Source organism: Symsagittifera roscoffensis, chromosome 9, assembly GCF_963678635.1.
Source record: "Symsagittifera roscoffensis chromosome 9, txSymRosc1.1, whole genome shotgun sequence".
In the NCBI taxonomy this organism is placed as follows: domain Eukaryota; kingdom Metazoa; phylum Xenacoelomorpha; order Acoela; family Convolutidae; genus Symsagittifera; species Symsagittifera roscoffensis.
Genome location: NC_087070.1, coordinates 36213542 through 36227216, shown reverse-complemented (window position 1 = coordinate 36227216; position 13675 = coordinate 36213542). Strand labels below are relative to the sequence as shown.

At 35.8% G+C, this 13675-nt stretch overlaps 2 protein-coding genes across 2 annotated transcripts in view; one reads left to right on the top strand and one right to left on the bottom strand.

The window, feature by feature from the left end:
* The window catches only part of LOC134853941 (prohibitin 1-like), a 331804-nt gene that overhangs the window by 123269 nt on the left and 194860 nt on the right, over positions 1-13675 (top strand). The window lies entirely within an intron of this gene.
* On the bottom strand, positions 1384-8522 carry LOC134854001 (charged multivesicular body protein 1b-like). The gene is made up of 4 exons (XM_063870058.1): positions 8419-8522; positions 7475-7704; positions 3672-3803; positions 1384-2552 (listed from the first exon to the last, which is right to left on the bottom strand). Exons 1-4 carry the CDS (start codon positions 8516-8518, stop codon positions 2421-2423), a joined length of 594 nt encoding a protein of 197 aa, XP_063726128.1. The 5' UTR covers positions 8519-8522; the 3' UTR covers positions 1384-2420.

The window sequence follows — 13675 nt, the reverse complement described above, 5'->3', positions numbered from 1 at the left end:
TTATTTGTTCAAACTTTAGAGCGTAAATCTTATGCACGGAAGCTTCTTACAACCTGTTGCCTGTATTAAACCCTTGATATCAGATTGAGTTGTTTTCTAGAAGTCAAAAAGATTCAAAAACAGAAAACAAATGAAAACATTGACTTTTCCGAGGGTCATAAATTTGGTGCAAACAAATTGGTCTTAACCGTTTAAGCAAGGGAGCTTCCCACACTCCGTTCTACTCATTGGAATCAAAACCTCAGATTTGCAAGGGTAGTTTTTGAGAAAAGTTTCAAAGAAAGGAAAAAAAATCGTGAATTTGACTTTTCCGAGAGCATAACTTTTTGTGAAAAATTTTGGGCCTAAATTGAATTTTTAAGGGCCTTAACTTTTTGTGTAAAAAACTAAAATGGGCGTAGCTGCTAATTCAGGGGAGCTTTCCACAACCTGTTCTATCCATTGAAACCAAAATCTCCGATTTGGGGTAGTAGTTTTTGAGAAAATGTAAAAATCCAAAATTATGGGTCAAAAATTCCCCCCCATACGCTTTTTCGAAGGCTGTACAAAAGTAGGGCAAGGTAAAAAGAGGTTTGGGGAGTATGCGTACACACAGAGGAGTGGGCGGACTTCCAATTGGTACCACTTTTTTTTAGAAAATCGGCAGAGTATTTTTTGAGAAAAACTAAATTTTTGAAAAAGGCGAAAAATTTTTCCTAAGCTTCTCAAAAAACTAAATCAAAAAAACCAATACCATACATTTTCATAATACCCGTTTTTATGAAACACGCATTAAATTGACTAAGCCAAAAAAATATCGACCGAACCTATTCAAAATCCCAGTTGGTTTATTGACAAAATAACAGAACGGATGTCAGTTGTAGTAATAATTGTTAGAAACAAAAAATCTATGCTTTGAAAATTAAGCCAAAATCACGCAGTCAAACAAAAGCCCCACAATTTAATTTTTTCCCGGAAAGTAATTTATACTGCAAAAAAGGTCTGACCTGGACTCGAAATTCAGACGTTAGGATGCACAGACAACCGCTATACCTCTAGACCAAAGAGGAAGTTCAATCTCTTATAGATTTTTAAGAAATGTTAACAAGCAAAACATTCTACTTCCCGATTACAAGACACTCTGGCAGGTATAATATGTAAATTCCGTAATGCGTCAGCTAAGCCGATATAATTAAGCAAACAAACGATAGTTCGACAATTCTTTTTCAGTTGAAAACTTTTCAGTTAGCAAAAAACGTTCTCACCGGATTCCAACCCCGGAGCTTTGTCTTCGCAGGCAGTGACTCTGCTCAGCAATTTGTTAGCCTGAAAAGTCTGAGTTCGGATTTGATAATGCTGGCTTAATAACGCAAGCAAAATTCCGATTGTGGATAAGTATAAAACTTTGAATGAAAAAATTAAATTATTTTTTCTACCTATGATTTTATCTATCAACAAAAAAGAATGGAAACATTTACAGCAATGAGGTTTAAAATAAATTCTGGGAACAAAACTCAAAATAGAGAATGGACAATGAAATTAGCATTGAGCAAATAGAATCTTCGACCCAGTCCGTCTGTTTGAAAGATTTCTCGCATTGAAAAAAATGAAACCATTTTTTTCTTCGAAAAATCTTTACCCATTGTTACAGCAAAATCTTTCAGCTTATTGATATTAGAACATGACAATATTCACCTCGGAGCATTTCACTTCGGAGCATTTCAAGACAATAACTTAGTATATTATCTTCTCAATATTACCTCTTTCCATTTGACAAATTTAGTAACAAATTCGAACTCGCAAATATCTTAAAAACTTATAGACTCAAAATGGCTGATTCAACAAACTGACAAATAAAATAATCTGAACATTTATCACTTAATTTCGGGATTCAACTAAGTTCTTATTGGGAGTTCATTTTGCTATCAAACCAAGATGGATCGTGATTCTGCGAAAAAATTGAAAGAGATATTAGAATCTAGGCTTAACTTACACGTACATATCGGGTGAGACAGTTTGAACTTAAACGGAGGTTACACATTGGTCTTCATAAAACAGTGCAAAATAATTAGAGATGCAATCATGCTGTAGGCCTCATAAATTTTGCTTACATTTTATTGAATCAATTTTTCAAAAATAGGTCATAATTTACCAAATCATAGTTTTCACTAAAATTTGATTTAAAAATGGGTTGTAAATTCCATATCGAACTTTTTTGATACGGATATTTTTTTTGGTAAATTAGAATTTTTTAAGTGTAACGAAAAATAAAAAGCAGCGCAGGGTACAATTAACTGTCGCAACCGATAACTTCGAATAAATTTGCGCAAAATCTAAACGTTCAAATTACACCAAAAGTTCTTCTGGATTGATAATTCTTCTGTTCGATCTCTTATTCTGACTGTCGACGGTGTCTTTTGATTCTGATGATGTCAATGGCACTACTGATGTGTCTCCCTTAGTGCTGCCAGTCTGCGAGACAATTCCTCCTGCTCCTCGCTCTGGGCGGATGCAGCCGATGGAGCTACTTGGATCTGCGTGTTCAACTCCAGACCCGCCTCGCTCGCAACTTCCTATAGCCAAAAAAAAGTGATATAACATAGTCAACAGACAGATGTGTCAGTGAACTTAAAAGGAACGTAAAAACCGACTGCCTTGTTTTGAAAATTTCTCAACTTTTGAGTGTTAAAGAAGTATATTATATTTTCCAGAATCTTTAATGAAAGACATTTTATACTAATTTTATAGATATAAACAGAGCTTTGACGAGCTTAAAACTTTTACAAATGCGAACTGAGAGGCTACCGAGTAGACAATTAGTCCTTCAGTCGGCAGGCACGCCATGAGCAATCAAACACTTTATTTTCAAAACGATAAAACCACATCCCCCTCAAGCACCACACAAGACAAGCAATAGATTTGACTATCAACGAGAAATTTACCTTGCTTTGATTTGCTTTTGATTCATTTTTTTTCCTTCGATAAAAATTTCCGATTGTTTTATGTCCAGGTTTTTTTCATCAAATTCATACTTTGCTTTGGTAAACTTTTCGCTACAAGCTTGAATACAAACATACACATGCAATCATGGATTTTGCAAAGCATAGATATCTCTTTAAGATGTCTGATGCATTCAAATTTTTGCCAATTTCTCCATAATATCTGTAAGATCTGACTTAGTAGCTGTGGCATAAACCTAGACTGCATTTTAAATATAAGTTTCTCATGACAATTGGTAAATGTGAGCAAAAGTTCCATTTAAAAAGAGCAAAGTCAAATTTGATCCTGAACTCAAAAAAGAAACACGACCTAAATGAATTCCTTCATTGACACCTAAAAACATCCTGCAAACAGTATTTTTTGTGTTAAAAACAAGGAAATTGGCCTTGGTAATATCACAGCAGCAGGTGTGTTTATGTTTTCTTGATGCTTGATCTAAAACCAAATTTCATTACAAAAAATGAATTTATTGATAACTTCATTGAAACACTGTAGATTCGTTTCCGTCTTAAACAAACTTAAACACGGCCAGCAAAACCCAGGAAAAACGAAGAAAATGGCTTAAATGATGTCCAAAAATTAATGGCGTGAATTGAAAAACTCTTTATGATTATGTACACTAATTGCACTGTTTGATTATGTGCCCCCTGGTAAAATGTACGTATGTAAGGGGCATGAAGACAGTGGCATACCTGCATGAGACCCCTGACTTGGTCTTCGGGGGTGAAGGTGGTGACTGTGTTTGACATGGCCTGGTCCATGGAGGAAGCCTGCACGTCCAAATTCTCAAACTGACCCTCAAACTTCTCCATCAGATTCTGCACCTAATAGCACACGCGCACAACAGGTTATACAAGTAATAAAGATTATACAATTATTATACAATATACTAGTAGAATTTAAGTAGAATATCAGTAGTCGAGATGTGCCCGGCACCCATTTTTGAAAATACTGGATAATAAAACTTACCGGATACACCGGATAATTGCAGAATTGATCAAATTATTGATTGAGCTCGATGTACATGTATGTAATAAGCTTAGATTGCGTATGATTTTGCTAGAATATTCTTACACAACGGAGAAACCCTCTGAAGCCATATTTATGTGAAAAACTGGTACTTGTACATGATAATTTTCTAAATTTTAATTGAATCATGTTATACTCTAATTTTGAAATCAGTGTTTTTTGAAATTTTTTTTTGGCAAAAAAGGCGGTCAGTATCCGGTGCAATTTCACCGGATACCGGATATCCGTGCCGGAACCAGAAGTTTGCCGGATAACCGGATATCGATTCCGGATACCACTATGTTACAAATCTATCAAGTAATAAACAAGAATCGCCGGTTGCTGTGCAAGTAGCACAACGTTCCGTCCATATTCTTAAACAATACATAAAAAGGATTTTTCATGACATTTTTCCACTTTACTGTTGTGTTTTGATCGTGGTGTGGTGAAAGGATGTGACGAAAACCTAAAATTTAGGCATATTCGACGGTCACAAAAAATAGGTTAATACTGCAACGGTTTTTGTCGAAAAATCCGAGAAAAAGTCAAAATTGAAAAATTTTCAAATTATTTGTTTTCAATTTTTGAAGTTTTTTATTCCAAAAAATGGCGCTAAAAAACTTCAAAAAAAAACTTTATTGGAAACTACTCAAGTTTCATGGCTTATCTTTCTGTTATCTTTCTTTCTGATTAAATTTGAAACTCTACCAGTCTAATGCTGTTCTAAGTTGCAACTAATCACTATTGCAAAAATAGGTGTCAGGACTATTTGCCCCAAGTCAATTGGCCCTATGCCAACTTGTCCTATACTAACTTGCCCTACATGGCAACTTAGCCTATGCCAACTTGCCCCACATGACATTTTGTCCTATGCCGTTTTATCCCATACTTAACACTTTTACTTGATTCATTGATGTTCAAATTGAGGACCAGCAAGTGCTAATGTACACTGGACTCGTTTCGAGATAACAAAAGACTCTAATCGAAAATATTCGAAGCTGAGCCTAAAAAACCATAATTTTTGGTAATTACACGCCAAACTTTGACAATAATCCACAATTAGCGCCTTTGAAACAAAATGAAACACGGCTATTCTTTCATTTTGCTTCATTGTTTACCATTTCGTTCTTAAACATCCACTTAAATACTTCAACATAAATACTATGAGTCAACTTACGTGGGGAATATCTCAACGAAACAAACGAACGCTAATTATTGACTGACACGATTTCACAAAAAAAGCAGACGACAAAAACTACTGAGCACTGACAAAAAATAAGCACAGCCACGATGTTAGACCTGGGAAAATTGAGGCAAACCAGATCATGCATCAAATGAAAAAAGATGCCAGGCAGCAAATTGTACCTGTTAATAGTAGTATAATTGCCACTTGTCTCCAGGAAGTAACTGATGAGAAAGCTGTTCAATTATCCTTGCCCAGTCGTGCAGCAATAAACAGAACTCTTAACCGCCAGACACAGAACTTGGTCCCGTCCATGCCAATCATTAAAGACAGGCATTTCATAATTCCGATGGAATATTCTGATTTCTGTTTATTCGACAGTGGCGTTATGGATCCAGAGCGAATTTTGATTTTCGGTGATCGAGATAATGTTCATGCCCTCCGAGTTCACAATTCTCTTTGGCTTTGCGACGGTACATTCAAAATTTGCCCAATGCAATTTTACCAGCTTAATACCATTCATATTCAAATCGGTGGATTTTACCCACCATGCCTTTATGCTCTACTGTCAAACAAAACTGAACAGACGTAATCAAAATTCCTGAAAGCCATCACCTCTGTCTCTGATAACGCGCAACCATCGAGTGCGTTTCCAGAGTCTTCAATCAAAAGCTGTTACTTTCACCTCTGCCAGGCCTTTTTACGCAAAAGTAACGAGCTAGGCTTAAAGAAAGCCTATGAAAATAACTGCGAGCTAAGCTTGGCACTGCGTTTAATACCCGCTCTCAGTTTTGTTCCAACTGATTTAGTGGAACAACCGTGGGAGAGCGTCATTGAGGAGATTGAGCATGTGGTGGACAGATTAGATCTTGAGCAAAGCCTGTCAGATAAAATTACTAGAAATGTTTTTGATTTTTTCATGAATGTCCCAATATTTCTTCCGCCCTTGATTCTGTGTTCCCACCATAGCCTTCAAAATGTTGAACTTCTGGTTTGCTGAGTTCATTTGAATCTTATTCAAGAAAGTGTAGAGGCTTGGGTGGCTCCCTTGAAATAATGCTGTCACTTCAAGATGCCAACCTTCAACGGCGTTTGTCGTTCGTATCAAGCCTTCCGCTGCTTCTTGGGAATGGTTCCAGAGACTCATAGGGAATAACGGTTGCCTACTGTTTCGCCCTATTGTTTCGCCCTTTATATAACTTCTCTGAAAGTATGAGGCAAGTTCGTCAATTTTATCTGACAGGCTTTGCTCAAGATCTAATCTGTCCACCACATGCTCAATCTCCTCAATGACGCTCTCCCACGATTGTTACTAACTTCAACAAAGACCATGTTGTTGACTATTTATATGCACTAGCTCATTTAACTCTTTCGTAATTTTTAAATTGTCGGCATAATTTCCACTCAATTGTCGGCATTTTGTTGCATTTTTAATTGATTTTTAAAAAATCACCACTTTTTAACTTATAGCCATCGTACAGGTTCCAAATTTTGAGAGATGATAAAGGCCAATACTGCAATAATTTTGCTCTTTCCCTCACCCCGCCCCCTATTCTGGGTTACCAAGTATAGGGGGGTTTAAGGGGCGAGGCAGTACCTGCGGTTTTCCATTTCATTGATTTCATACTAAAATTTTTTGACTTCTTCAAGTTTTGAACTCTTGACTTCTTGATTAAGAGTGTTGTGCACTATTAACTTTGCTATAGAAGCTTACAAAATCAGCAATCAATCTTTTGAAATATTTAACTCGACATGAAAATTGCATTGAAATTTTGCCGCTTTCATTTTGTTCATTTTGTTTGAACTCATTTTGATTCAGCGCATGTTTAAATGATTCCGCATTTTGTTTCAAGCTTAATTGTTCAACAAAAAAGTCTTTCATCTTTATGCCGACATTATGTTCTACGAGGATATCAAAGAAATGGGGCAAGTTTCATTGTTTATTTTATGGGACAAGATGGCATTGGACAAGTTGTCATCTGGGGCAAGTTGGAATCGGACAAGTTGGGCTGGGACAAGTTGACTTGGGGCAAAATGACATGTAACCCAAAAATAATCATAAACTGTTTGTTCAAATCAAGAAATTTCAAAAAGTTATGATTTTTTTATATTTTCTTTAATATCGCCATAACCTTCGTGCACTCGGCGATAGGGTGTCAGTCAGTCGTAGTTCAAATCTTTGCAGACAAAATTTTTAGCAGACAAAAATTACCGTAGCCATACAAATCTCACACAGAACCAAAAACTCAAATAGTCCTTTAAAACTTGTTCGAATTTTTGAAAATATCAATAAATAATAATAACCTTGTCGAGACTGAACTGTTTCATGCAGCTGTCCAGAGCCTTTGTCACTCCAGACATATTTTTAGTGAGTGCTCCCATTTTGGCGGCTGAGTTAACTCTAGCGGCCACCGCGTCTATCCTGGATGCCAGTTTGAGGTAATTCAGCTCCTCATTCTTGTTCCTGATCGCATTCTCAGCGTAGATTTTCGCCCCTTCCATGTTGTTTTGCTCAATTGCTTTCTTTAATTTACCTAAACGAGCAAATAAGAAAATCACAAAAGTGGAAAAGAACACGCATTTTCCCAATTTTAAAAAACAAAAAAAAACAAACGATAATTCTGCAAAATTTCCAACAATGGAAAGAAAAAAAATCAAACGAAGAAATGAAAGCAAAAAAGGTATTTTGTTACAATAAACTATGAAAAAAAATATAAATTCACTTATAAAATTTGGAAATGGAAAAACTTTCATCGGCTCAAAAAATGGTATTTGACGATTCGGGCTCTCTAGCCATTTCTGGAAAAAAAAACACCAGAAAAACGTTTAGACATTTCGACTCCATAAAACTTCATGGGTTTTCCTTCTGATTTTCCAAAATCAAGCAAAAGTAATTTTTAAAAAGCCTTGTGCAGTTTGGGTTATTTTCTTTGCTTTTACTTTTTGTCACTTTCTCTACAAAAATATGAAACAAATATTTTCGGCACAGTGGTTCCTTTTCGCTTTTTCAAATTTTCAGGTCGATTCAGGTAAAAAAAATTGGTCGATTCAGGTCCCAGAAATTTAGGTTGTCCGGAAAAGTTAGGCCAAACAATTTCAAGACCACAAACAGACTTATAGGAAAGAAACGCCGCGTTTCATGTACATTCCTTTCTTAAAGTGATATGCAATTGTTATAACAGTCACTGACTGTTTAGAAGAGATTTTGATTTGATTGAGTGAAAGGAAAGAATACTGCAACGACTGACTTCTCTGTTGTGTCTGTGACTGTTTGCTTCGTTTAGCCTCTCTCTCAAGAGTCTTCGTCAGCATCTTCAGATTGATCGCCAAATCGTCCAACTTCGGCATTCTTAATCTGAAGTCCAAATTATTCAAAACAAAGTTTAAAACAATTTAATCAAGTGCACTTAACATACTGTGGTAGCTCTAATACAAATAAGGAAACCTTTCAGTTCAAGAAAAATCATAAAATCTATTCAAACTGTACGTTGAAAAAAATCTAGATTATCCAAATGAATAATAAATCACTTTGTTCATTACACAAAGTTGCACTTAGCAGACTGACGCCAAAACCTTGGGCTGAAGGATCTGAACCTCTTAAAGAGAAACTAGCTCACATCTTACGTTCAAGATGACAACTTCGATTCCACAAACTCAACTCAATGTTGTTATTTAAGACAATTACTGACTAAGAGGAAAGCCCCTTAATCGAGTTTCAAACCAGATTTCGAAGAGGTACGGCTCTTAGCGGGAGAACCACGCCCAACTGTCAAGAATGGGCCCAAGATCCTTGAAACCTCATGACGAAAGCTTCGATCGGTGCCACGGGCTTTCATGAACAGCCATACTGCTCATCACCTTATATGCTTAAGTTTATTCACAATACCACTAAGCATGAGGTCCGGGGTAGGTTGAGGAATTCAATCTACCCCGGACCAACGAAATGTGATATGGGGTTCAACAAAGACTTCAGTGTCCGGTGCTCCTTGGTGGTTGGGCGCACCTCTATAAATTGCACAACTCCAAAAACGGAGACCGCAACTTTACAGACGGAAGACGGAAAAGGTAGTCATTGCCGGGCGCACATAGAAACTGCATCCATACAAGAAACCCTTCTAAAGAAGCAAGCAAAAACAAAAAGCTTCCTGGATTTCATGTGGCTTCCCAGTACTGAACCTTCAAAGAGGCAAAGGAGAAATGACCTTCATTACCAATCTATGATCCAGTAAAGCTTTCCACGTCATTTGACAGTCAAAACGCCCCCCCCCCCCCCCCAACAGAAACGCCCAGCAACAAAAATATATAACCACCACTAAAACAACTCTTCAGCCCTCTATTGGTATCGAATAGCATAAAACCATACCAGGACAGCAGGGTAACAGGACTAGAATGTCATGCGCTTATCCACTGTAACCGCATAAGTGCAACTTCCCGAAATTTTTAAAGAGAGAAATTTATCCATCAACGCAACTGTTAGTCCTAGCTAAAGAAAATTGTTGATTGATTCTATTACCAAAGTCAGTTCAAAAACAAAATGAATTTAAGCCTATCAACCAATTGCACTCACTTCTGTCCCGCCGTGGCTAAGTTGGTTGATCGCCTCTTTCTTCTTTCTTGTCCCAAGGTACAAGAAGTAAGGACTGAACATCTAACAAAAGTCAATCTTTCCTCAGTCTTCCGCTAGGCGTAATACGGGAAATGAAAACCGGAACGGAAAAACCGGACAAGTTTCAGGGCTGAAAATGGGTTTCCCCTTCCTAGCCAGGGTTACCGGGTGGGGGCGGACACAGCCTACTGAGTTTAATTCAATCTCCATAATCTGCAGTACTAACTGCTAAAACGCTCTCAAGTTAGTTCCCATACACTGAAGAACCGAGCAACCCAGAGAAAAATCAAATGCAAAACAACGACTTCGGAATGATAGTTTTGAATTTTTACTCGGCTTCGCCTGATCGAAAAACTTATGAAACCAATCTTGAGAAAACAGTAACAAAAAGAAGGCAATATTCTTTCATCGACTGAAACCAAAAGTAATTTTCTCGGTCGCATGAATGAATCTTTATGCACAGGGCACCTCATCATTTAAATCTTAAAACAACATCTAAACTAAATATCAGGAAACTGAAGCATTACTGACACGTTAGACCATGGGGAACGTTTTTTTTTAATTATAAGTTTTCGAGTTTCACAAAAAAACACCAGAAAAAATTATGCCAAGTTTCAGCTCATTGAATTTCAAGAATCTCCTCTGATTGACAGTTTTCTTGCTTGAAATAGGCCAAATTAGACAAAACTGGATCAGGATCAATAAATTAAAAGTTTTATTCCGCGGGGAAACAAGTTCACTTTCGAAGCTTAAGTCATTCACGTTTCTTTTCGCCATGAACACTTTGGTAATAGGAGAAAACAATCTGCTTTTCCTTGAGCAGAATGTGAATTGAGCTTATAAACTCAAAAGTTCCAAAATATTAGAACAAAATTTTGAGCTAGTAGCAATTTAAAACAAACTAGCTGCATTCAATGGATGCAAATATTATTTCTAATATCAGCGGTTTTGTGAGTTGTCTTAAATTCGAAGCGCCAAAGGTGCGTTACACACCTTCGGTGCTTCGAATTTCTGACAACTCACAAAACCGCAGATATTAGAAATAATATTTGCATCCTTTGAAATTACTCTGACAGCACCCAAATACAGGCTTGGTAATTTCAAATTTTGTAAAGTTAATCAAGTTTTCTTAATTCAAAATTTGAAAAACCTTAAAATTTTGAATTTTTTTATATGAAAATTTATAAAATGACAGAAAAACGCCATTTCTCGGAAACTTAAAGCAATGGAGCAGTCGCATTTGGACCCAAGATTTGCAACTTCTGAGAGTACTCACAGCACCCAACTACAGGGTTGGGAACTTCAAATTTTGAAGAACTTAAATTGAAATTCTCTATTTTTTTTAAAAGTGACATATCTGCAGAACTACAAAAACTTGAGCACTCATATTTAGAGGCAAAAATTGCAACCCCTGAGAGTACTCTTACAACCCCTAACATAAGACTAGGAATTCCAAACTTTGAAGAAGAAAAATTAAATTTGAATTTCTGAAAACTTTTTTGAAAAGAAAAACACAAAAAATGTCATATCTCGAAATTGAAATTCTCTATTTTTTCTAAAAGAAAGTGACATATCTGCAGAACTACAAAAACTTGAGCACTCATATTTGGAGGCAAAAATTGCAACCCCTGAGAGTACTCTTACAACCCCTAACATAAGACTAGGAATTCCAAACTTTGAAGAAGAAAAATTAAATTTAAATTTCTGAAAACTTTGTTGAAAAGAAAAACACAAAAAACGTCATATCTCGAAAACTAACAGGATTTTAGCACTCATAGTTGCAGAAAAAAACTCGCAACACCTAGGAGTGCCCTGACAAAGCCTCAATATAGAGATAGGAACTAATTTTTAGATCTAAGTCATTTAAAAAAAAAGACATTACAAACGTCACATCTCGGAAACTAAAAGCATTTGGGCAGTCGCAATCGGATGCAAAATTTTCAACATGAAACTCCTGAGAATACCCTAACAGTACCCAACTACAAGGTTGAGAATTTCAATACTTTTTCAAAATTATTTATATTTATATTAAATTGTTGAAGTTTTTAAAATTTAAGTTTTCTGAAAAAATTAAACATAATACAAATCATATCTTAAAAACTACAACGATTTGAGCAGTCATATTTGGAGGCAAGATTGGCAATCCATGAGAGCACTCTCAGAGAGTATTCTGACAGCCCCCACTACAAAAATGAGAATTTCAAATTTAGAAAAACTAAATTTAACTTTTGTGAAAGTTTTTTCAAAAAAGTCACAAAAAACGTCATATCTCGAAAACTACAAAAAGTTGAGCAGTCATATTTGGAGGCAAGTTTCGCAATCCCTCAGAGTGCCCTCGCAGTTTTACACTATAGAAATGAGATCTTCAACTTCTTTAATTTTTAAATGTAAGTTTTTGGAAAATTTTTTGAAAAAATTCTAAAATACGTCATATCTCGATACTAAAAGGATTTGAGAAGTCATATATAGAGACAAGATTAGCAACCATGTGATTACCCTCACAGTTTCCAACTACAGGATTGAGATTTTCAAAGTTTTTGAATTTTTTTTAAATCTAAGTTTTTTGAAAATTTTTGAAAAAATCATTAAAAACGTCATATCTCGAAAACTACAAAGATTTGAGAACTGAGATTCTGAGGCAAGATTCACAACCCCTCAGAGTACCCTGGCAACAGCCAATTACAGTGATGAGAATTTCAAATTTTGTAAAATTTTCAAAATTTAAGGTTACTAGTGATTTTTGAAAAACCTCGATAATTGCCGTATCTCGTTAACTCAAGGATTTGGTTATTCATATGTGGAGGCCAAAATCGCAACACTTGGGGAAGCCCTAACAGCATCCCAATATTGGGTCGCTAATTTCAAACTTGGTGAAATAAACTCTGAATTCAAACTCGAAAAAAAATTTTAACCATTACAATATACGATATATCTTTAACATGCAAAAAATAATACGTTGAAAAAGCTTAAACATGGCGAGATAGCGAAGCCTGCATTTAAACATATAATAGATTTTATGAAAAAAAACTACCTTAAAAATAACGTTCCGTAACACTTAAATACTACGTACATTCAAAAATTGGTAAGTACAAGACCACTTATAATAAGAAGAAAATAACAAAGGCGAAGCTGAGCTCCGCACCATTTGCAATGCAAAACAAGAAAGCCGCTTAGTAAAAAAATTTCGAACATGTCGAAAAAACTAGATCGATCAAAACCGGTTAAGTTTTCACACAAAGAAAAAACATCCAAGACAATGGAATGTGAAATTAGCATCGGAAAAAACTTACCAAACAGTAACAAAGCTGAAAAATACCTTGGCAGGAACCCTTTAAGCCGAAGAAAAAATCAACAATAGTTAAGTTCTTACGCCCCCCCTTGAACCTCAAAACACAGACATGCACACAACATTTTTTTTCGCTGGTCGCAAGACGCAATATGGCCAATAAAACCATATAATATAGGCCAATACCTATCCAGCCGAAAGAAAAGTAAAAACTTAAAAAGTTGTTGTCATGAAAATCTTGAACTAGAATTTTTATTAAGGTATTGCATTTTGTGCGATCCAGAGGTGCGCATAAGATATTTGTTTCCATTGAAATGAATCGAAGTTAGGCCACTAATCCGATAAAAAGTAGGCCAAAATCATTCGGACAGAATAAAGTTTTTGAGCGAAATAAAAAAAACGCAAAAGTCAAGGCTAGTAAAATTGCGAATATCGGAGGTAAACGAGAACAATATAAGCAACTATAATGTTGAAACTAGCAAAACAATAATTCAACAATATGACAACTAAGACGACAAAACATCAGCAGACAAATAATGAGCCGACATTTTTTTGTGAAACGGAACATTTCCCGTTTTTGAAAAACAAACAGGTCCTGTCAGATTCGAACCCA